The following is a 26081-nucleotide window of genomic DNA, read 5'->3' on the forward strand; positions in this document are numbered from 1 at the left end:
ATTAGAAGAGGGTTACAATAATCCATGCAGGAAATTACTAGAGCATGGACAAGCTCCTTGGTAGCATCTTGTGTAAGAAAGGGGCGGATGCAGGTGATGTTCTTAAGATGGAATCTACAGTATTTGAGTTTCAGGAAGCGGGAGGACATCCAGTCAGAGATGGAAGAAAGGCAAGCAGTGACACGTTGCAGGACGGCAGGGGAGAGGTCCGGGGAGGAGAGGTATATCTGTACTATAAAGTTGTTTTTATAAATAGATATAGATGGAACTATTTGGAACTATTTTCAAACCTTGTGTAAAGTGCGGGACATGGTCTTCAACCAAAGACTCCTCCACTAAAAACGAAAAATATATTTTACCGGATTAACTAAAAAAATAAAAAAAAAGAGATGTTTATATTTTACAAGCATGTAAGGTTAGGGTTTATTTTATTCTTACTTATTTTGGTTTAAGAGCTACTCCACTTTTTAAATACATATTCCATTAGAGACTATACAAAATAACGAATGCTTTTATATCCGTCCCTAGGAATAAAGGCTTTTCTTTCACATTGAAATCTAAATGTTGCATTTATTGTACATTTAACACTAGCTAGAAAAAGAGAGAAAGTATGTGTTCTAATAGTACTAATGTAATACTTATATTTATAGTATGAGTCATAACCAACATAAAATAAAATTGAAATGCTTAAAGGGATACTATAGTCACCAAAACAATGTTATCTTAATAAAGCAGTTGTGGTGCATAGACCATGCCTCTGAAGTCTCACTGCTCAATTTTCTTCCATTTAGGAGTTAAATAACCCCTGGGGCTGGGACTCACACAGTCTTTTTGGAAAAAAAAAAGTTACACTTTCAAGCAGATACAGCAGTGTGTAACTTTATCTCATGTTCTTTTAATTGAACCTCAACACACAGTTGGTTCATGCAGACTCTAGTATGCTATTAACAGAGCAGGAGGTAAGAAAAGCTAAATTAAAACTAACTGTGCAATAAAGGAAGTATAAACATTAGATGACTCTTTACAGGAAGTGTTTAGGAAGGCTGTGTAGGTCACATGCAGGGAGGTGTGACTAAGGCTGCATAAACAAAGTGATTTAACTTGTAAATGGCATAGAATTGAACAGTGAGACTGCAGGGGCATGATCTATCCACCAAAACAGCTTCATTAACCCCTTAAGGACACATGACATGTGTGACATGTCATGATTCCATAAGTTTGGGCATTAAGGGGTTAAGCTAAAGTTGCTTTGGTGCTTACAGTGTCCCTAGTGTTCATTATCCATTTTTTTTTTTTTTAAAGTTTAGTGAAATCTACCCCTAATTCTACCCCCAGAATATGGCATCACTCATCTCTGTACACAATCAGAAGTGATTCTGGGAGACAGGATAGTAGTATTATTGAGCGGCAATTATTAAATACAGAAACATGTTTATGGCCCTAGCTTGGTAGCTATTTGGACTCTTTATCAGGTAACATTTTGCAATTAAAAAAACAGGAGAAGGGTCAATCAAACTACATTAATTTCATATTTCAGCAATAAAGATTTAACATACTTATTCCCTATGCAGGTTTTCACGACCATTTATTTACAAATCCACACCGAATGTGTGTTTCCATTGATTTTTAAATTATTTATTATGCTGCAGAGTTATTTGCAACAATCGCTTAGGAATTTGAAACACTGGTAGATATAAATCCAGCCACTTTACTTATTACGGCTACTTGCCTTTAAAACATTTACAATCAATTATTCACCCTCCGAGGATGCCCCTTTAAATTTCAAAGTGCCTGCACCACTGACATGCTATGATGAAGTATCCCTTGATACGAAACACATCAAGACATATTCTCTGGTGTAGCACATTAATATATATGGGCTGCAGATAAGCAAATTGTTTTCTACACGAACACTTCTTATCACTGGGACTATTTTTCTTGTTTTGTTTTTTTCTTCCAACCGACTTTAATAGAGTGTATAAATAAATAAATCCAATTTTTAGAATCTCGGAGTAGCATTTCTATTCCTCACCTACGGTTTCCATCCTAACTCAGTAGCTATTTGAAGGGCATCACATACCCTCAGATAACTGGTAAAACCAAATAGATGTGGGTCAGATCCATTATATCAGGTTTGGTTCCAAATAGATTACGTAGCGAGCATTAAGTGCCATGATGGCTGACCTCGTCTGACCTATCCCGACGGTTTTAGTTTCCTTGGTTTCCCTCTTTGTTATGCATGGTTTAGGTTTGTAGAACCTTTTCTTGGCAAGTTGAGCTTTTGTACACAGAGTATTTTTTAGCTACACTGTACGAACTTACAGAAATATTTTAACACAATAGGCCAGTAGGAAGCAGAAGAGGTTACATGCCATAAATCCCCCTGGAATTCAGCTTTTTCACCACTTTAGAAAATTAAAGTTGTAAGTGATAACCAGCATATTGCTAGGTACGGATCTAAACACTGCTAACATATTTTAGGACGCTTAAGACCTTCACCAATATAAGGGGCTCGTGTTGAGGATGGAGTTATGAGTACTGGACAGCAGCTGTGTTTTGAGAACTGGGTTGAGATCCACTATTCTAGAGGGTTCCTGACCTCACAAATACAGTATGTTATTATGTTATACCGTTATCCCTCACTTGGCGAGAGATTATTTTTAGTGATGTCCCGAACGGTTCGCCGGTGAATAGTTCCTGGCGAACATAGCGTGTTCACGTTCGCCACGGATGGCGAACATATGCGATGTTCGATCCGCCCCCTATTTTTTTTTGTTGCCAGATTTACTAATACTAAGTAAAAATTACTTAGTATTAGTAAATTGTGCCCCTACTCGCAATACCGTAAGTAGGGGCATGTCTATTAAACAGTGAGCAGCCACCGCTCAGCAGCGGGGGCCGGACAATAGGTCCCCCTCCCTTATTATTTTTAGGGCCCCCATCCACCGCTCAGGGGCGGGGGGGACAATAGGTCCCCCCTTATTGTTATTCTTAGGGCCCCCACCCACCGCTCAGGGGCAGGGGCGGGGGGGGACAATAGTTCCCCCCCTTATTGTTATTTTTAGGGCCCCCACGCACCGCTCAGGGGTGGGGGCCAGGGGGGGAGGACAGTAGGTCCCCCCCTCATTATCTTTATGGCCCCGACCCGCCGCCCAGGGGTGGGGGCCGGAGAGGGGGAGGACAGTAGGTCCCCCCCACATTATCTTTATGGCCCCCACCCGCCGCCCAGGGGTGGGGGCTGGGGGGGGAAGGAGAGTGGGCCCCCCCCCCTTCAACCACTATTGTGGCCAGATAGAGTCCCTGTGGGTTTTAAAATTCGCCTGCCTACTGAAGTCTATGGCGGTTCGCCCGGTTCGCCCGGTTCGCCCGGTTCGCGAACATTTGCGGAAGTTCGCATTCGCGGTTTGCGAACCGAAAATTTTATGTTCGCGACATCACTAATTATTTTATTATGCTAAATGGTCTGCTATAACAATCTCATATCCAGCACACTTTGTCAGGTCTTTAGTTATTTAAAAAAACATGCGAACAGTTTATTAATTCAAGGAGAAACCCCACTCCCAATTTGGAATCAGGAAGGTTTTCATTTCCCCTTTTTGTCACGCAACTGGAAGTAAGATAAAGTTGCCTTTTCTGAGTTTGAGATTAGCAGCTTCAATAGATATGTAAAAATTTGGATTTGATGGACTTGTAAAGCATGATGAAGATATGGATACATCTGCGGGAAAAACCAAAACCATCACAGTGGAATTATCACTCATGTGGCAATGACACCACTAACTAAAATATTGCTGATCACTTATGGCTTGTATTAACGTTGTTTTCATGTTCCGCTCTTATTTATTTATTTTAATGAATATTAAAGATTTTGTAATTTATATCACAATCTGATGCGGTCTTTGCACATCGAAGGCTCACATTGCATTGGAAGAGAAGAAGACAATGTTTCAGTTCCTTCACTATTACATACCCTGCTCAATGACGTAAAGGGCGGAGGTTATAACAATGACTGACAGCACGTCTTGATGGAGGAACAGCGATCCAGGATGGAGGTAAATAAAGTGGAGTTGAATTCTACAGTTAATTTTACTTTTCTGATGCCTCAAACATATATTTGTTAGACATATGGGGATAAATAAACATAGTATTAAAATCCTGGAAAATGAACATTCCCTTTAAAAGACTGTATAAGAAAAAACAAACAAAACAAAAAGCCACAACCCAGAAGACCACTGTGAGACGGGTTAGACTTGGCTAACCTGTTCATCCACACACATTCTGTGTGCTTAAAACATGCCTAATATATTCTAATGAAATCAAACTCCTTGTAATGGAACAAAGAGGGATTGAAGAAATTGCTTGGTAGTCTTATCTGCAGCACTCATGCGTCTTATGATAAAGCCTTTTAAAGCTGGAGGTATAGACGGAGTCCATTTCGGGAGGGATTTATGTACATGTACACAGCATTGAAGTGTAAAGATTTATGAAGCCACGGTTGTCAGGATATAAAAGCAGAGCTGTGTGTCACAAAGACTAAGAGCTGCCCTCTTTCAACTTTCTCACATTATCTTATGCAAAAAAGTTTTGTGTTCTACACAGTAACGCAGAGCGAAGGCAACTGCAATGCAGCGGTTCAGTGATAAATGTGTAATTGCAAAAAATAAAAAACAAAAACAAACGTGTACTACAGCTAAATGGGATTCTCATTTTCTTTTCATATACTTACCACAAATATCTCACTGGCTCAGAAGCAGGAGAAAAAAAAACAAGAATAATAGCGCTTATAAATCATCTTCAAGTATGTTAAAGCAGATAATATGACATATATATCAATAGCTGGTGTAAATGAACTGTTCCCAAGAAAGAACTCTGTCTGATGTGGTTCATTCTGTACGTCTGTGTGGCAATCTGGTCAGGCCATTACTTAGAAAAACCAGAAAGTATTGCAATGCAGACACAGAGTGACAGGTATCGCCTAAATAGGAGACATCAACTTTATTGCTGCAGTCCCTTAAACCTGTTAACGTGGGATGTTTTGCTAACAAGTACGTGTTTGATCTTTCAATGTTAAAAGTATGCATTGGGCATTTTGTGAGCAATGTTTGGAGCTGAACATTTATATTAATGATAGATAGACCCACCCCCTCGATCTCAGAGGCACTGGTACCATTTAGAATTTATTTAATGCTGTGTCGTCCAAGTATGGGAATGCAGACTTTTGCAAAAGAAAACCAAAATGCTTAGAATTACTTTAATGCAAAAGTATCTGTCTAAACGGAGGAGCATCTTGTAACACATTAAACCAGAAGTGGACAAAAGGTAGATCTCCAGCTGAAAAATATTTATATTTCAGAAAGATAGAATCTGTCTGAACTTCTCATTTCTCATTTCAGTGAAATTCCAACCCAATCCAAACATACACCGAGACAAAGAACTACTTTGTGTCTGTATATTTCCTCCGTGGAGCTACGGCCATCTAGAAGGGTCAATGCCGTAGCAGTCACTAGTGACAGCTGCAGGGAATTGGTTCTGTCTATGAAGGATCTCGCAGGATGCTCAACAGACTTCAATACTGTACTATTGAACATGCGCGAGCAGTTATGTCGGCTTCAGCACTAGGAGCTGATAGTGACCAGCAGGAGGAAGATGGCGGCACCCACGAGGGGCAAGTTCAGGTAAGTAAATCTCACTTTTACCTGCCTTTACCAGCGGTGGTGTCAAGTTTGGGATTTTGCGAATTCTGTAAAGTCCCCAGCCGATGAAAGTGCTGTTTTAGGGCCAAGAAAGCATCACTGGATTGTAGCTTTACAGTAGGTGAGGATTTCGTTTTTTGTCTATACCTGTTCAGACTGTTCAGAGTGATGAAACTATCACACAGGAAATAAATCATGGAGTCAGTCCCCATTTCACAGGGACAGACCAGTCTCGTTTGCAGAACTCTAGAATATCAGGATGCGGTTACTGTTTCCACATAACGTTATCTTCTAAAAGGATTTAGAAGGATTAATTGTGTGTATGTTTCTTGCTCTCCTCATTAGCAGGTCCAGCGCGGTATGTCAGCCCCTCTAATTAACATTCAACAGTGGGCCTGAATGCTTGTGGATTGCTTGCACTATGAGCCTGCTAACTTATTTAAGCTCTGCACTCACAACCGTTTCCTAGCAGGTGAGGTAGCCAAGTCCCAGGGACGTCTGGCTACAAGCACACTGATTTCGATTTCAAATGTAAAATGTATTTTTATTTTTTTTCTCTAAAATATTCATGCTGTAGATTTTTCCATCAGGTAAGCTTGGCGGCAATGAATAATTATCATATTTTCAGTAGAGCAAGGATATTCAAATTTCCCAACACTGGTCATAAGATATGGTACAGGACCTGCCCACACACGACTTTCAAATTCGGAGAAGAATTGATATTTATGTGGTTGCATCTCATACAAGAAGTAATACAGACATTACACAATAGAAATAAGAAGATAAGGTCCAAATATGGACCTTAATATAAGAGTATAAAATACGGCTAAAGGAAAAACCTCTCAACTAAAAGAAGAACTCCGCAAAAAAGTCCCTTTAAGTGCAATGAAAAAATAAAGTATCAGATAACATCCAATAAATTTTCAGGCCTTTAAATTGAAGGAGTATTATGCAGTGCTAAACAGACAATGTATAGCTTGTAAAAACAGGTAATGAACAATATTAATCTATGCAGATGTATACCTTAATGTTAAAAAACATAATGTAATTACTAAATAAAGTATAAAAACATATATAACTTAGTGATATAAAATGTCTCTATATGGATACAGTAGTATCTTTCAAATGGAAGTTCACAACAGTCCGTGATATGTGAGCTATTACAGCTAATTCCAGTTATAGTCAAACTGGGATTATTGAGCTGGATAAGCTGAATTGATATTGTACAAAATGATATATATTAGCAGGTTCTGCAGTATATTTAATATTAATAATAATGCACCTGGTATATAACTTAGTATAATAACTAACAGATCATAGTTAATGGTCTGTAGTTTACACAGTGCTTCATAGAGAGCAAGAAGTAACTGGTCACCTAGAGAATGAACGTCAGATCTTAAAATTCGGCAAACTCTGTAGATACCTAGAACACAGTTTAAATTGCTCAATCACTTCTTTGGCCTACAACTCGTTTTGCACCAGGTGGTGGAGAGATGAGTAAGCTAATTTATCACAATGAGAAGATCACTTCTCAACTCTTAATAGCGAATGATAAGTATGGTTAACGTCTGCATGACATGATATATTCACCATTAGAAAAGATATAGCAAGTCACTAGGGTAATTTCTTCATTATTATTAAGCGTGCAAGCATTGCGATATCCAAGGAGCCCCAATTCATTATGTATTATTATGTGAGCAAGCATTGAGATATCCAAGGAGCCCCAATTCATTATGTATTATGTGAGCAAGCATTGAGATATCCAAGGAGCCCCAATTCATTGTGTATTATTATGTGAGCGAGCATTCAGATATCCAAGGAGCCCCAATTGATTATGTATTATTAGGTGAGCAAGCATTGAGATATCCAAGGAGCCCCAATTCATTATGTATTATGTGAGCAAGCATTGAGATCTCCAAGGAGCCCCAATTCATTATGTATTATGTGAGCAAGCATTGAGATCTCCAAGTAGCCCCAATTCATTATGTATTATGTGAGCAAGCATTGAGATATCCAAGGAGCCCCAATTCATTATGTATTATGTGAGCAAGCATTGAGATATCCAAGGAGCCCCAATTCATTATGAATTATTATTATGTGAGCAAGCATTGAGATTTCCAAGGAGCCCCAATTCATTATGTATTATTATGTGAGCAAGCATTGAGATCTCCAAGGAGCCCCAATTCATTATGTATTATTATGTGAGCGAGCATTGAGATATCCAAGGAGCCCCAATTCATTATGTATTATGTGAGCAAGCATTGAGATATCCAAGGAGCCCCAATTCATTATGTATTATGTGAGCAAGCATTGAGGTATCCAAGGAGCCCCAATTCATTATGAATTATTATGTGAGCAAGCATTGAGATATCCAAGGAACCCCAATTCATTATGTATTATTATGTGAGCAAGCATTGAGATATCCAAAGAACCCCAATTCATTAAGTATTATTATGTGAGCAAGCATTGAGGTATCCAAGGAACCTAAATTCGTTATGTATTATTATGTGAGCAAGCATTGAGGTATCCAAGGAGCCCCAATTCATTGTGTATTATTATGTGAGCAAGCATTGAGATATCCAAGGAGCCCCAATTCATTATGTATTATTATGTGAGCGGGCATTGAGGTATCCAAGGAGCCCCAATCCATTATGAATTATTATGTGAGCAAGCATTGAGGTATCCAAGGAGCCCCAATCCATTATGAATTATTATGTGAGCAAGCATTGAGGTATCCAAGGAGCCCCACTTCATTGTGTATTATTATTATGTGAGCAAGCATTGAGATCTCCAAGGAGCCCCAATTCATTATGTATTATTATTATGTGAGCAAGCATTGAGATATCCAAGGAGCCCCAATTCATTATGTATTATTATTATGTGAGCAAGCATTGAGATATTCAAGGAGCCCCAATTCATTATGTATTATTATTATGTGAGCAAGCATTGAGATATCCAAGGAGCCCCAATTCATTATGTATTATTATTATGTGAGCAAGCATTGAGGTATCCAAGGAGCCCCAATTCATTATGTATTATTATGTGAGCAAGCAGTGAGGTATCCAAGGAGCCCCAATTCATTATGTATTATTATTATGTGAGCAAGCATTGAGGTATCCAAGGAGCCCCAATTCATTATGTATTATTATGTGAGCAAGCAGTGAGGTATCCAAGGAGCCCCAATTCATTATGTATTATGTGAGCAAGCATTGAGATATCCAAGGAGCCCCAATTCATTGTGTATTATGTGAGCAAGCATTGAGATATCCAAGGAGCCCCAATTCATTATGTATTATGTGAGCAAGCATTGAGGTATCCAAGGAGCACCAATTCATTATGTATTATGTGAGCAAGCATTGAGATATCCAAGGAGCCCCAATTCATTATGTATTATTATGTGAGCAAGCATTAAGGTATCCAAGGAGCCCCAATTCATTATGTATTATTATGTGAGCAAGCATTGAGATATCCAAGGAGCCCCAATTCATTATGTATTATTATGTGAGCAAGCATTGAGATATCCAAGGAGCCCCAATTCATTATGTATTATTATGTGAGCAAGCATTGAGGTATCCAAGGAGCCCCAATTCATTATGTATTATTATGTGAGCAAGCATTAAGGTATCCAAGGAGCCCCAATTCGTTATGTATTATTATGTGAGCAAGCATTAAGGTATCCAAGGAGCCCCAATTCGTTATGTATTATTATGTGAGCAAGCATTAAGGTATCCAAGGAGCCCCAATTCATTATGTATTATGTGAGCAAGCATTGAGATCTCCAAGGAGCCCCAATTCATTATGTATTATTATTACGTGAGCAAGCATTGAGATATCCAAGGAGCCCCAATTCATTATGTATTATTATTATGTGAGCAAGCATTGAGGTATCCAAGGAGCCCCAATTCATTATGTATTATGTGAGCAAGCATTGAGGTATCCAAGGAGCCCCAATTCATTATGTATTATGTGAGCAAGCAGTGAGGTATCCAAGGAGCCCCAATTCATTATGTATTATGTGAGCAAGCATTGAGATATCCAAGGAGCCCCAATTCATTGTGTATTATGTGAGCAAGCATTGAGATATCCAAGGAGCCCCAATTCATTATGTATTATGTGAGCAAGCATTGAGGTATCCAAGGAGCACCAATTCATTATGTATTATGTGAGCAAGCATAGAGGTATCCAAGGAGCCCCAACTCATTATGTATTATGTGAGCAAGCATTAAGGTATCCAAGGAGCCCCAATTCATTATGTATTATTATGTGAGCAAGCATTGAGATATCCAAGGAGCCCCAATTCATTATGTATTATTATGTGAGCAAGCATTGAGATTTCCAAGGAGCCCCAATTCATTATGTATTATTATGTGAGCAAGCATTAAGGTATCCAAGGAGCCCCAATTCGTTATGTATTATTATGTGAGCAAGCATTAAGGTATCCAAGGAGCCCCAATTCATTATGTATTATGTGAGCAAGCATTGAGATATCCAAGGAGCCCCAATTCATTATGTATTATTATGTGAGCAAGCATTGAGATATCCAAGGAGCCCCAATTCATTATGTATTATTATGTGAGCAAGCATTAAGGTATCCAAGGAGCCCCAATTCGTTATGTATTATTATGTGAGCGGGCATTGAGATATCCAAGGAACCCCAATTCATTATGTATTATTATGTGAGCAAGCATTAAGGTATCCAAGGAGCCCCAATTCATTATGCATTATGTGAGCGGGCATTGAGATATCCAAGGAACCCCAATTCATTATGTATTATTATTATGTGAGCAAGCATTGAGGTATCCAAGGAGCCCCAATTCATTATGTATTATTATGTGAGCAAGCATTAAGGTATCCAAGGAGCCCCAATTCATTATGTATTATGTGAGCAAGCATTGAGATATCCAAGGAGCCCCAATTCATTATGTATTATTATGTGAGCAAGCATTGAGGTATCCAAGGAGCCCCAATTCATTATGTATTATTATGTGAGCAAGCATTAAGGTATCCAAGGAGCCCCAATTCGTTATGTATTATGTGAGCAAGCATTGAGATATCCAAGGAGCCCCAATTCATTATGTATTATTATGTGAGCAAGCATTGAGGTATCCAAGGAGCCCCAATTCATTATGCATTATGTGAGCGGGCATTGAGATATCCAAGGAACCCCAATTCATTATGTATTATTATTATGTGAGCAAGCATTGAGGTATCCAAGGAGCCCCAATTCATTATGTATTATGTGAGCAAGCATTGAGGTATCCAAGGAGCCCCAATTCATTATGTATTATTATGTGAGCAAGCATTGAGGTATCCAAGGAGCCCCAATTCATTATGTATTATTATGTGAGCAAGCATTAAGGTATCCAAGGAGCCCCACTTCATTATGTATTATTATGTGAGCAAGCATTGAGATATCCAAGGAGCCCCAATTCATTATGTATTATTATGTGAGCAAGCATGGAGATCTCCAAGGAGCCCCAATTCATTATGTATTATTATGTGAGCAAGCATTGAGGTATCCAAGGAGCCCCAATTCATTATGTATTATGTGAGCAAGCATTGAGATATCCAAGGAGCCCCAATTCATTATGTATTATTATGTGAGCAAGCATTGAGATATCCAAGGGGCCCCAATTCATTATGTATTATTATGTGAGCAAGCATTAACGTATCCAAGGAGCCCCAATTTGTTATGTATTATTATGTGAGCGGGCATTGAGATATCCAAGGAACCCCAATTCATTATGTATTATTATTATGTGAGCAAGCATTGAGATATCCAAGGAGCCCCAATTCATTATGTATTATGTGAGCAAGCATTGAGGTATCCAAGGAGCCCCAATTCATTATGTATTATTATGTGAGCAAGCAGTGAGATATCCAAGGAGCCCCAATTCATTATGTCATGCATGAGATAGAAACAAGGTGATACAAAGTGACATCATTTTGAGAACTAATTAGCTCCAGAAAGTCCAGAGTGCTAATGAAAATGATTTTTAAGGTCAAAATAGCTTGCCGTCACAGTGCTGCTTTAATCAAAAGAAGGTGTGCGCAAGTAAAGAGTGATGCTATAAAATATCTATTTGCGAACAATTTGTATCTGGTTTCTCTTACAGGAAACGGAATGTGTTGCAAGTGCTAGAATCCATAATGATGAATAATGATCTTTCCACACAGAATGATTGCTGCGGACACTCCAACTCAATTACCATTACCGGAAAACAGGGGGGGGTGGGGAAACCTTCCTGTTTGCAAATGGCAAGAGGGTAGTTAACCCTTGTACGAAGAACTGGCAGAAAATCAACACCAAATAAATTGCTCCTTAGCATTAAATAGAAATTAACCCCTGTAAAGCCAAGGGGAAGACAAAGGTATTGAAAAACAATATTTAAAGAAGCTATTTCATAGGATGTTTTCAGACCTTCAAACAGTGCATGTAATAAGCAAATAATTGGTGCTTCGAATGAAAAATAATTAAAAGTGGCTGTTTCCAAAGAGCAAAAATACACATAAATTTTAAATTTTATAATATCAGTATTATGCCAATTCTTGAAACTGATCCTTAACCCCTTAAGGACAGACGACGGATATATTCCGTCATGATTCCCTTTTTACAGAAGTTGTGTCATTAAGGGGTTAAACCATTTCAACTAGTGGTAGCAAAAATGCTTGTCGGGTTCCATCACATCCAAGTATAAATCTATGTACTCAACCCACCTGCAAAAAAAAAAAAATCTCTAAATCCTTAAATTATTAATCAGGGATCGAAACTAGTATTGTGAGCGGTCCACCTAAATGAAAAACACGTCCCTGTTCTGCAGATTTCGTTTGCATTTAGCACGAATACGATCTTTATGGAGAACGGTTTATCAGTCAGGAGAGGCTCCGCCTCGGCGTTCACTGGACACATATACTTTGCAAGAATTGGTTTCCTATGGATAAATACAATCAAAGTTTATATGCTCGCAGATGCCAACAGGATGGGATTGTTTCACTGGAAAGATCACAAGAAAATTGTAACTAATGTTGTGGAAAATTACTTTTATATTGCTTTCTTGGAACAGCATCACAATTAGGTTGGAATGTGAAGAACGGGGGACGGATAAATGAATAGTTACAAATCAACACAAACAGGCACTGTCAGGACTGCCTCACTGATGGGAAATAACGGAAGCATTACTTAAGACATCTCTATAAGCTGCTTTTTCACATGCAAGCAGCATAAGGGGCTCTTCTGGGCACTCACTGGCATCGAAGGCTGATACACACGAAGTGACCCACTCAGAAAGTCCTCAAATACTTTCCTTCTTAAAAAGATTTTTTTAAAAGAAAAAGTGGACACCGTTTATTTGATTTTTTCCCCCCCTTTTTAAACATTTTTTGTTTAATGAAAGAGAACACAAAGCCAACTATAATTAAGTCACATTTGGTGTTGTTAAAGCTATTAATTTGTATTTATAAGCTAGCCTTTTGTTTAGACTGTGTAGGCAGAACAATAGACAGACGGCCATTTTGGACTCAGGCATGGCAAGCTGCCACAGCAAAGCATCATGGGATTGGAGGTCCTACAACAGCCTGGGGTGTGCTACCTGGACACACTCGTACCGAGACCTGTGGAACCAAGATGGTGGCAAATGACCGTAACCGTGCAGCTACACTAACACAAGCAATGGACGTTCATAGGGTATAGAAACATTGTAACAGTACAGAAAACATTCAGCTTAATCACTGGGTTTGAATAATTCATATTTACCAACACGAATAAGGACATCACATAGTTTTGCATATTTTGGTAAATAAATTAGAAACAGACAACCGGATATGGAAATATAAATTCATATCTATAAATAAGTTTAACATTACTGGAGTTTCTTGAGAACATGATTGTCTGCAAATTATGCTTCATGCCCTCTTAAGGTCATATGTGGAATTACAAGAAAAAATATCACTATATTGTCCTCGTTCATTCCTTCAATAATGAGGATATTATTATTATTATTTTATTATTTATAGATCACCAGAAACATTCTGTAGCGCTGTACAATGGGATATCAAGCAAGAACCTGGCTTTATGTGTCCTAAAAATAATCCATCGATTTATAATGTATCCATCACCTGCAGTCACACAAGAATGGAATGGCTATATACAAATAAAACTTTAAAAGAACAAACTCTAATCATCTTCCAGGGGGCATAACCTCCCTTCTCTGCTACAAATTTCTGGAGTGTAAATAGCATTTATATTAGGTATATAACTAGGATTAACCTATAAGATTTACAGAAAACAGCTTTACTGCTGGTCTTTATTTTTACATTTTTGACTTGCAATATTTTCTATGATTTTACTTCTCACACCTGATACCCACTATAAATTGCTAGTGACAGTTTCTTCCCCTAATGATATATTAGCAAAATATATTTACCGAATGGCTCTCAGCCTTGTTTAGTTACTCCATACTAATAAGAAGAGTGATGATAATGCAAATAGATAGCAGGCTTCAAAGAACATCTGTTCTCTAGGTAACTGATCGAGATATTGCTTGTGAACGCCGTGCCACAGTTGATACTACGTGCGTCATGTCTGCACATTAACAAATTTTATAATAATAATAATAATAATAAAGTAACACATTTCAGAGATCAGATAAAATAGGTTACGCAGGGACTTATTCACAAAATATGCCAGACTGGTGACTACTTAAAGGGACATTTTAGGCGTCAAAACAAGGTGGTTTTGGTGTATAGATCATGCCCCTGCAGTCACACTGCTCAATTCTCTGCCATTTAGGAGTTAAACACTTGTTTCTGGTTACGCTGCCCTAGCCACACATTTCATGCCGGTGACACACACAGCCTGCATAAAAAAAAAAAAAATAGTTTCAGTCTCAATCAGATGTTAACTTGCTTTCGAATTTTTTTATCCATTGCTCTGTAAATTGAACTCTAATCCCACACAGGAGGCTCCTGCAGTGTCTTGAAGGCTATCAAGAGAACAGAAGATACATTCTAAATTAAACAGAATGTGCAATAAAGGAAATTTAAATATTAGATGTCTCTTTACAGGAAGTGTTTAGAAAGACTATCCACGTTACATTCAGGGAAGGGTTTAGAAAGACTATCCACGTTACATTCAGGGAGGTGTGACTATGGCTATATAAACAAAGTGATTTACTAACTACTAAACAACAGAGAATTGAGCAGCGATACTATAGGGGTATGATCTGTACACCAAAGCTGCTTCATTAAGCTAAAGTTGGTTTGGTGACCTTTTAGTGTCCCTTTAACAGGGTAGCCAATGCAGTTTCAAATGTACTTGTTTATTATCAAGCCCCCTTGTATTTAACCTTATGACATATAGTTTCAACTGGACAATATATACTTACTCAAGAATATCTGGAAGTGTTTAAAATGAGGCAAGGCGAGTCAAATGAACCCAAAACATAGAACTCCAAAAATACATCTAGTACACAGTTCTTTCAAACAAACACCAGTACTTATCATAGCCAGATTTAATAATAAGCAGAGCAATCACAACATGCCCCAATAGAACAGCAGGCCTTTAAAACATCTTTGCATATAGCATAGAAAGAAAATCTGGTGGATTAAACTGTATAGACTTCTCACACAACCCACAGCCAATATATTAATTCATATAGATTGGTTATGTCTCAATAGACATGCATTGAACGTGGCATTCTTTTTGGAACATCCTATAGGCCAGCACTCCAAATCAAGTCAAGTCCATTCTAAAGCATGCATGCTAAACTCAACATATATTGGTGCAAGATTGCAGTTTGAAAATTGCCAACATGATAAAGTAGCAATACAGCAGTGTGTGCATTAGGCTAACTTGGGGAATAATAAAAAAATACTCCAGTAAATTGTCCCGTGGTGTGGTACCCATAATTTGCTATTCCCTTTTATAATAAACATCCCCTCTGAGTTATTGCTAGATTGTAGATTTACATGGAGATTGCTATGGACCCCCAGCTGCATGCTCCCGTAAAGTATGTGAAGAATGTTTTTGGATCTAACCTGGGGCTGCTCCCTGCTGATGAACCATTTCTGCTGGATCTTGCAAGTGGATGAATACAATAAGCCCAGCTACTCCGAATAGCAAAATGAAGGAGAACATGCACGTCAGCTTCATAATTATCACTTAAATCAATCCAGTGCATTCCTGGGAAAATGAGCCTCGCCAGCAATCTCCAAGCCCCTTCTCCGCTCATTTTCTCATCTTCTCCCCCGATCTCATGGCGGTACCTGCAAAACAAATACCACATTATGGTTATAAAGAATGATATAGTTTGATTTTCTGCTGATTATAAACTCTATGGAATCCACAGAGACAATTTATGAATGAAAGATATAAGGGGGGTGGTGGGGTTATCTGCATGTGACGGACATTCTAAGGCTCTTCTTATATTATTCAAGAAATGTAAAACACATCACCTCCATAACAAGAATACATATTGAATTGTTACAACATTAAACACCACAAGCATTGACAAGCATGAAGCACTGTTTTAAGCAGAACTTTTTAAACCAAAGGTATGCTTTGGATAAAAAAATAAAAATAAAAATAAAAATCTGCATATAAAGCAGTGCTCCATTGCTGATGGTGCCCGAAGAAATTCAGAATGAAGTGTGATATCTGATGCCTGCCTTTGCTCATTTGCATGTCGAGCTGGGTATGCTGGGAGAACGCGGAAACATAATTTCTCATAATTATTGTGCCCAAGGCAGACTTTTCCCAAGGTCCTATTTGAGATATGTAGATGATGCACACGAATAATTTTTTAATTTGCATAAAACATTGGGGAGGATTATTGCATTTTTGCTCTCGTCATAACTTGTTGTTTACTACTTAACTGTATGTTAGACTACTGAAAAGAAACATAATATACAAAGCGGTTTTCCTGACACTATAGTGCCCTGAGGGTGCCCCCACTCTCAGGGTCCCCCTCCCGTGGCGTTGAAGGGGTTAAAACCCCTTCATCAGCTTACCTTATTCCAGAGCCGGGCTCCCTCTGCCGACGTCAGTGGAGCCAAATGCGCATGCACAGCAAGTGCCGCGCGCGCATTCAAGCTGTCAATAGGAAAGCATTTCTCAATGCTTTCCTATGGACGCTCTTGCGTGATGGAGGCATAATATGCATCCAGCGTCGCAAGTGCGCCTCTAGTGGCTGTCCGGAAGACAGCCACTAGAGGCTGGATTAACTCTGCTATGTAAACATAGCAGTTTCTCTGAAACTGCTATGTTTGCATCTGAAGGGTTAAAACCTGAGGGACCTGGCACCCAGACCACTTCATTGAGCTGAAGTGGTCTGGGTGACTATAGTGTCCCTTTAATGAAATTAGCATGAGGCCACCAATGCAGTAATTAAAGGGAAACTCATCACTGATATCCCTCGGCATTGGTTTGGGTTCCGCCCCCGCTCATCCCTCGTCAACGTCAGCTGGTGGGGGAGACCTAGTGCAGTTTTATTAAAAACTGCAATAATTACCACTGCAGTGTTCAAGGACCTGGGACACTGCATCCAGACCACTTCAATTAGCTGAAGTGAAGTGGTCTGGGTGCCTGTAGCGTCCCTTTAATGTGTGTAGTAGAAAAAGAAAAAAAAGAAAGGGGAAGGGCTTAAGCACTGAATGCAAAATTACATTTTGGCTGAGTTTTTAGAAAGAATGTCCATAAGATAAAGTACTCTTTTCACTACTTAAGCAATATATTTAAAGTATGTTTTAAAAATTGAATAACACAATCTATATTCAAATTTCAATATGGATTTTTATTATGCTAAAAGCATGCAGAGACACTTTCTAATATATGTTTATTTTTGCCAGAGGAGACAGTTATGTTTTAAATGAATTAAGTGCAGACAATACGACGTTCCTTTGCAATGCACAGATAATTTCTCTGGGACTCAAAGGGTCTCTAATGGACTTTTCAAGCAATGCATCTATGAGCAGATATATTTCTTTCTGGCGAAACACACCAAGAGGGCTTTGTGCGCTCATAACATTAGTTACATAAAAAGGCAAGAAAGAAGATAAAATCCAATTATTATTATTTTTAGCTGGTTATAAGATTTCTGTCAGATCCCATCTCACCTCTCTCGCCCCCTTTTTCTATAATGTATAGAATGCTCTGTCTGAAAATGTCATGGCTGAATCTAGGTCAGAGCAAATGTCAGGCCTGACAGAATCACTGGAGCTGAACACTGATCAAAAAACAAACAAGACCCAAACAAACTAATCAAAACCACTTGTAAGGGAGCTGCAGATTTCGTCAACGTGTAGCAGCCAAAGCTTTCTGTGATTGATATGGGACGAAATTCCCTTTAAAATACAGTGGGATTAAAGGAGGGTTGGTGTTAAGGCAATGTATTGTTCTTCAGGTAAGAGGGTAAAAGAAATACTCCCAGTACCATATACACTACAGCATGCTTTCGTGCCTATAGTGCCAGGCATGTGATAGTGCTTGCCAATTGTAAGTAATTAAACCAATTTAGAATGATTTGACTTCTTACTTGGGTACGCTGGGCAACATTTCCTGCCCCCTTCCAGGAGGAAGAGAGAAAATAGCGCCTGTTACACACCAATTTAAAAAAGTGGGTGCAAAAAGGGAGACGGGCAGGGTGTGCAGCACTTGGCACTGACCCTCTCATCATGCTCCACCCCCTCCGCGATTGGCAGAGCGTAAAAACAGCTTGTAACCTACTGCGCAGCACCGACCACCAGCCCAATGAGAGGGGCGGGACTTAACATGATGGGGTAGAGCCTACCACTGCACAGCCTGCCGATTCGTCTCTTTGCACCCACCCAGGATCGGCTCTGCACCCACGTGTCCCTGTTTAGGAGAAACAGTCCGTATTTTAGGCCCAATTCCCTCTGTCCCTCTTTTCTATCCTAATGTCCCTCTTTCTAATAGTTTCACGTTGTTAGTGGGTCTGATTGTATAACAGACCAAGTAAGGTGTCTTTAAACTAAAATAAATATGTTTACAAATCAGTCTGTGTAAATAAGAAAAATTTTTCTTAGTAAGTCACATTAAAAATAAAAATCTCAAAACAGCCCCTGGCCACACCCCCACTCACATCTTAAAGTGTACCCTTCTGTGTGAAATTTTGGAAGGTATGCTGTTAGGAGCTACTGTTGGCTCTACTGAGCTAAGCCCAGCTGATAATTCTCAGTCAATGAGATACCCCAGCAATGCCAGGCTTGGCTCAAGCAGAGAGCTTCCGCCTCTCAATGAGCTGTAGTGGTTGCGGACTCCAGGCAAGAAACCAAACCATTCTAAAACTGTTTGACTAATTACAATAAGTCTGTGTGTGTGGGGGGGCGGGGGCATGAAGCGCCACAAGGGCACTCCTGGCAGCATTGTGTAGTGGCTATAGTGCTTAGAGCATTAGGGGTTGTAGTTCTACAAAAGCTGGGGGGGTCCAACTCTTAGTCATCCCTGCTATAAGCAGGTACATCATTTTTGTAATTTATTTTAGTTTTCTTAATGGTTTTTCAGCAAGGTGCAAATAAACAACAGAGCATCAGATTAGCGCCATACAGAAATAAAAGCTTACAGCTTCTGTCCTTCCTCTTCATACACATTGTTACTCGCGCAATTGTTCGTTGGTGTCACAATGTATATTCCAGATAAGGTACATATTGGCAACTCCATATTTTGTGGAAACATATGAAGCGGTTTCAATATAGAATCAAGAATCCTCATTTGAAAACTGAAACATTACGTATAACATGACTTAAAACACTGTGCAGCAAACTGCAAAGTGGTGGGCAGGCTCGTCATTAGGTTTAACGATTTGTCATTGATAATGGTATGCTTTGTAAACCTGAAGCCAAGTTCGAGTGGAAAAAGTTGGGGCCACATATACACACACACACACACACACACACACACACACACAATAACGATCAAATGCAACAAACATAAATAAATATAAACCTTTTAATATGTTAAACCTATAACATGAAACCCATTTAATGGCAGGTTATGAATTCATTATATTTGATAAAATATGCATTGGGTGCTCTTGTGAAATTAGACATTTACAGGAGCAGCTGATGTAAAATAGGAATACGGGTCCGAGAGGCATCATAACTGTTCAGTTTTTAAAAAAAAAATAAAAAAAAAAATTACACTTAAAACCAAACTCCAAGGTAACACAATCCCTCCCCTCCACCCCAGTGGTTCTCCTGTAAGCCCAAACTCTTTCCTAAAAGAGGTCCTACTTTCCCTGATTGCCTTTAAGATTTATAACCTATATTTGCACCCTGTGCGGCCATTTTTGCATCATCCAAAGTGACACTTCTATTTAGGAACAAAGAAGGTTCTCACTTTGGGGATTAAATTCCGACAGGTGATAAGAAAATCATTTGTCAAGACTATTTTAAACGACTTGCATGTTTTTATGTAAGCTTGGCCTTTCACGGGCCATCCATGCAGATAAGCGATGCATTCCTACAGGGGATTAACATCCTAATTTTCAAAACACTATTTTGACAGCCGTTCTTCCTTGTCAAATTTCCCTTGGATAAAGATGGCCTTAGATGTTACTGTGAACGCGTAATTTAAGCGTTTCTTAAAATCTGTTACGTACACTTCTAAGGCTTTCACTCATTCCCTGGCCTATGCTCAGTTTAACATGGGCATTTTTGTCCTCAGGTACTTTCAGTCCACTCAGCTTTCAAACGTTTTTAATTTAATTTTTTTAAAATCTTTATATTTCATGCTCAAACGACAAACATTTTAACCAAATTTATTGGTTAAATTTAATATTTGAAACTCATTTTAAATACATTTTGACAACCACTTCTAACAAATATTTTATTGTCCTTAGTCATAAGTCTAAGGCTGCAGTAGATTTATTATTATAATTTAATGTATTTGTTGTTTTTTTTGTTTTTTGTTTTACAACTTCTACGCAGATAAAAGTTTATAGAGCAGCTATATAAAATGTGTAATCCAATAACTGTGATATCTGCACGTTTTTATATTTTATCTTCATCATAATATTTATGGCAAAACGAATACACTACAAAAAAAAGTTTAAATTAACATTTTTATTAGACTTTATTAGACTTATAAAATGGAATGTTCATACTCTAAGTAAATGGGTGGCGTGTTTATTCCTTATGTTTCCTACCTAACCCCTTTCCAATAAAGAATACATTATACTAAAAGCAAAAACAGATTTATTTATAACAAAATAAAATAACCGCAGCGTGCATTCCCATTTGCAATAGTATCTCCGCCAACCTTGCTGTAACGGGACACCCGTGGCGCTTCAGCCCCCAGTAGTCGCGGCTTGACTGGGGTCTGTTCAGAGTTCCCACCCTGGAATGGGGTCCTGTGTTACAGCTCCGAGTGATCGAGCTCCTATGACAAATCACGGCTTGAACTATTTTGCTTTGCATGTAATGCGTCTATCTCATATATTAGTTATCCCTTTTACGTTGCATTACTGAAATAAACGAACTTTTGCATGATATTCTAATTTTTCGAGTATCACCTGTAGCTGTATAGCTGTCTCCCTCAAACACTAGCCGAGACTTAGTGAAGGGTGAAGCAGAACTGATTTTATTGAACTCAACACGGTATATATAGGGGGTCATCAAACAAAACAATACAAGTCACCCCTTGGCGTCTTGGTGTCAAGAACAGAATTAGGTCAAGAGTCCATAATCGAATTACATGCCTGACACCAAGATCCATTGCACAACAGCTATTGAATAATAAACTAATTATCTTCCCTATTACAAAAAAACTCCTAAAACACATAATACTATACAGCAGACGAAAAGGGTCTCTGGAACAATGGGACAATTCCTTTCTGATAAAACAACAAGGAGAAGGGGGTTGGGGGGGGGGGGATAAGGGGGTTGGGGGGGGGAGAAGGGGGTTGGGGGGGGGCAGGGGGGGAGGGGTGCGGGGGAGAAGAATAACAAATACATTACACAACCTGTACCTATAATGGGCACTGGGTGACTAAAACATAGGAGCAATCTGGGAACCTCCATAAAGAGTCCATCTTCATCCCCCAGTGATTGTGACTACCGGCACAAAGTCATGGACCCATCAGCATAAAGTACGGTATGTACAATGTGCTGTAGTGGTTATGGTGCTTGGTATTTTTCTTAAAGCTAGAATTACTTCCCATATTCAGTTAAAAGAGGATAGTGTGATTTTTCTTAATTTTACTGTGTCTCACTATGGAATAGTTTCCAGGAAGGAGGATTAAAGTGTAACCAACAAATCTCACGTACACTTGAAAATGTATTATTTTTTTTTATTTTTTTAGAGGAGATGGGTAGGACAGACTGTTGGGGGGAGGGAGGGAATCTTGTTCATTTTCAATTATTATGAGAGGTATTCTGCAGGAACAAACTTTAAAGTGAACCTGTTCTGTAAAATGTAACTTTCGCTACATCAGTCCCATCAAAGAGATACATGATGGATTCCGGTTCGATTTGCCATACTGCAAAACGCTTCCCCAAGCAGGCAAGCCTCCTCACTGATACTGACACACTGGGCCAGTTGCCGGCGTCAATCCATTTGTATACTCTCTAGCTAGGGCTGCTGTGAGCAACAATACGGCATGTGCATCATTTAAACAGTGATTTAAGAGCATGTCTTTAAAATATTCTCCAAGAGGGTAGTGTAGCGGTACTTACCTTATCCGGGGGCCGGCCGCGGTCCTCTCTTCAAGCCGCGCGCGGTCCTGCGGCTGCACGAGCCGCGCGCGGCTCATCCGACTGCTCAAACAGGAAGGCGGGCAGTGACCGCGAGAAGCGGTCACGTGTCCCGCCTGCAGCTAAGAGCGCGCCGCGAATCTCGGGCGCGCTCTTAAAGAGACAGTGGGAGCCTAAATTGCAAAAAGGCTCCCATTGGCTCCTGTCACGCCAATCACCCCATACACTTACCTGTTGGGGGAGTGGAAGTGACAGGAGCCAATCACGTTAGTTTGAAGGCTACTTATACTTACCCTTTTCCCTTAGTTCCTTGCCCTATCGTGGTTTCTGCTACAGTTCCCTTTAGTGCTTGTTGTATTCAGTTGTGTTTCTCCGTACTTGACCTTGGCTTTGTATTCTGACTTCGTTTTCGCTTTATCCTTGTCTGTACTGTTTGCCGGCTTGCTGATTCCTGTGTACCAGACCCCGGCTAGTTCTCGTTTACGCTGTCTCTTTGTGCCCTTGACCTCGGATCGCTCCTGACTCTGTACTTCTCCTTTACGTCGAGTCCGGCCACTCTAAGGTCCGGTAGACGTATCTCTCCTCTGTGCTGTCTTCTGTTTTGCTGGATCCTGCGTGTAGGGGTATATACACGTTACATTACGATAGGGCCATGGACCCCGCAGATTTAGCTCAACAGATGGCGACCCATGAGGCTAGATTTGTAGAGCAGGATCACCGTATGGATCAAATAGCTCAGGCTCTCCAGACGCTCTTAGCTAGAACCATTCCAGCAACCGCACCTAACCCTCCTGCACCCCTGCTTCCTGAAGTATCGACTATGCCTAATGCTACAGCACATTTAACGCCTCCTCCTAGGTATGGAGGGGATTCTAAGACATGCAGAGGGTTCATTAACCAAATAGAGTTTCATTTTGAAATGTATCCACGTTCATTTCCCACAGAGAGGTCCAAAGTTGGGTTCTTTATGCACCAACTTACCGACAAAGCACTTGAATGGGCAAACCCTATTTGGGAGGCTAATGGACCTATGGTGCATAACTTTCACAGTTTCCTAACAGCTTTTCGCAGAACTTTTGACACTATGAAAAGGTCTAAGAATGCCGCTAGAGCATTAATGAGGGTTAAACAGGGTTCTAGGTCTGTGGCTGATTACGCTATACAGTTTCGTACCCTTGCCTCACAGGTCGATTGGACCAATAATGGGTTAACTACTGCCTTCATGGAAGGCTTATCAGATTCTATATTGGATGAGGTAGCGGCTAAGGAACTTCCTGTTGCCTTAGAGGACCTTATTGACTACCTCATCGATATAGATAATAGGATTCGGGACAGGCTCTATACCAAGAACAGGAATAGACGTTTTGTTACGCCTATTCACCCCAGAGTTAATCCACCGGAGAGTGTAAAAGTATCTGAAGAGGAGCCAATGCAATTAGGGGTTGCCAAACTCTCTGATAATGAAAAATTACATAGGAGAAGAGAGGGACTCTGCCTATATTGTGGTAGGAGAGAACATATGGTAAAGGAGTGTCCTCTGCTCCCGGAAAACTCTCGCACCTAAGACCTTATAGGGGACTGGCCTTGGGTGTGATTTCTAAGTCTCCTACATTGCCTCCTAACCGACTGCTTCTCCCTGTTTCTTTACATATGGGAGAGAGTTGTATAGTTGAAAACATATACGCCCTGGTTGACTCTGGGGCAGCTGAGAATTTTATAGACTCTGGTTTTGTAAAGAAAAACAATATTCCCATCAGGGAGAAGGAGATACCCTTGGCCGTTGAGGCCATAGATGGTAGACCATTGATATCTCCAGTTGTTACTCACGAGACTGCACCGCTACACATGTACACAGGGGTTCTACACTATGAAACCATTCGGTTCCAGGTCATCACCTCTCCCTCTTCACAGTTGGTATTAGGGTATCCATGGTTACGTGCCCACAATCCCATTTTTGACTGGGAGACAGGGCAGATAAAATCATGGAGTGAAGCCTGCCATGAGTCATGTACTATTGAAGTCACGCCTGTGAATTCTATTAACGTTCCTACTGTTCCTCCTTTATCTACGGCTATACCCTCTCAGTATTTAACTTTAAAGACTGTCTTTGATAAAAGAGAGGCTGACAAATTACCGCCTCACAGACCCTACGATTGTGCTATTGATTTGTTGCCTGGTACTATACCTCCCAAGGGCAGGGTGTACCCCCTATCGGTTCAAGAAAACCGTGTCATGGAGGAGTACATTAAAGAATCATTAGAAAAGGGATTTATTAGGAGATCCTCTTCTCCGGCTGGAGCGGGGTTCTTCTTTGTATCGAAGAAAGAAGGTGATTTAAGACCTTGCATTGATTATAGAGGTCTTAATAAAATCACCATCAAAAATGCTTACCCTATACCGTTAATAACAGAATTGTTTGACAGGCTCAAACATGCTACGGTATTCACCAAATTAGATCTTAGAGGAGCATACAATTTGATACGTATAAAAAAGGACCACGAATGGAAGACAGCCTTTAACACTCGGTCAGGTCATTATGAGTATACCGTCATGCCATTTGGGCTTTGCAATGCCCCAGCAGTGTTCCAAGAATTTATTAATGATGTCTTAAGGGACTTTATTCACTCATTTGTTATTGTGTACTTGGATGACATTTTAATATATTCTACAGACATTCACACTCATCACAGACATGTTACGACAGTTCTGAAGACCCTTCTTGCTAATGGTCTTTATTGCAAATTAGAAAAATGTCTATTCGACCAATCCGAGGTCCAGTTTTTAGGGTATTTGATTTCCGCTGAGGGTTTTCGGATGGATCCCCAGAAGCTCGCTGCGGTCATAGAATGGCCTCTGCCACAAGGTCTGAAAGCCATCCAGCGTTTTCTGGGTTTCTCTAATTATTATAGACGTTTTATCAAAGGTTTTTCGTCTATAGTAGCGCCTATTACTCGTATGACTAAAAAGGATGGCAATACACGTGTCTGGTCTACTGAGGCACTTCAGGCTTTTGACTTTCTTAAGACTACGTTCGCCTCTGCCCCTATTTTACAGCATCCTGTCCCCTCATTGCCATATATACTTGAGGTTGATGCTTCCGATATAGGGGTAGGTGCTGTCTTATCCCAAAGAGAGTCTCCTGACAAGCCATTGCATCCTTGTGGCTTCTTTTCTAAACAAATGTCCAAAGCAGAAAGGAATTATGATGTGGGTAATCGCGAACTCCTTGCTATCATTTTAGCACTCAAAGAATGGAGACATTTGTTAGAAGGCACTAAGGATCCCATCCTCATATTTACGGATCATAAGAACCTGTCCTACCTTAGCGAAGCTAAAAGATTGTCTTCCAGGCAGGCTAGGTGGTCACTGTTCTTGTCTCATTTTAATTATATAATAACCTATAGGCCAGGCGACCGGAACACTAAAGCGGACGCTCTGTCCAGACAATTCGAGACTATTGACAAACAGGAGATTGATGTCACTCCTGTCATTCCCCCAGACAGGATAATAGCAACTACTATATTGTCTATTTCCTCGTCCCTCTTGCAGGCCATACAAGCGAAACAGAGCATGGCACCTGGCGAGAGGCCTAATGATAAATTGTTCGTTGACGTTCCCGAGAGACGGGATATTCTGTCACTGTATCACGATACTAAGACTGCTGGACATCCTGGTATTTCC

At 39.8% G+C, this 26081-nt stretch overlaps 1 protein-coding gene across 1 annotated transcript in view; it reads right to left on the reverse strand.

Moving 5' to 3' along the window:
- The window catches only part of CHST8 (carbohydrate sulfotransferase 8), a 321896-nt gene that overhangs the window by 222672 nt on the left and 73143 nt on the right, over nt 1-26081 (reverse strand). Inside the window, exon 2 of the mRNA XM_063437661.1 lies at nt 15729-15956. Coding sequence (XP_063293731.1) covers nt 15729-15843 — 115 coding nt within the window. The 5' untranslated portion in view covers nt 15844-15956. The remainder of the gene's footprint in view (nt 1-15728; nt 15957-26081) is intronic.

Source organism: Pelobates fuscus, chromosome 12 (assembly GCF_036172605.1).
Source record: "Pelobates fuscus isolate aPelFus1 chromosome 12, aPelFus1.pri, whole genome shotgun sequence".
NCBI lineage: Eukaryota > Metazoa > Chordata > Amphibia > Anura > Pelobatidae > Pelobates > Pelobates fuscus.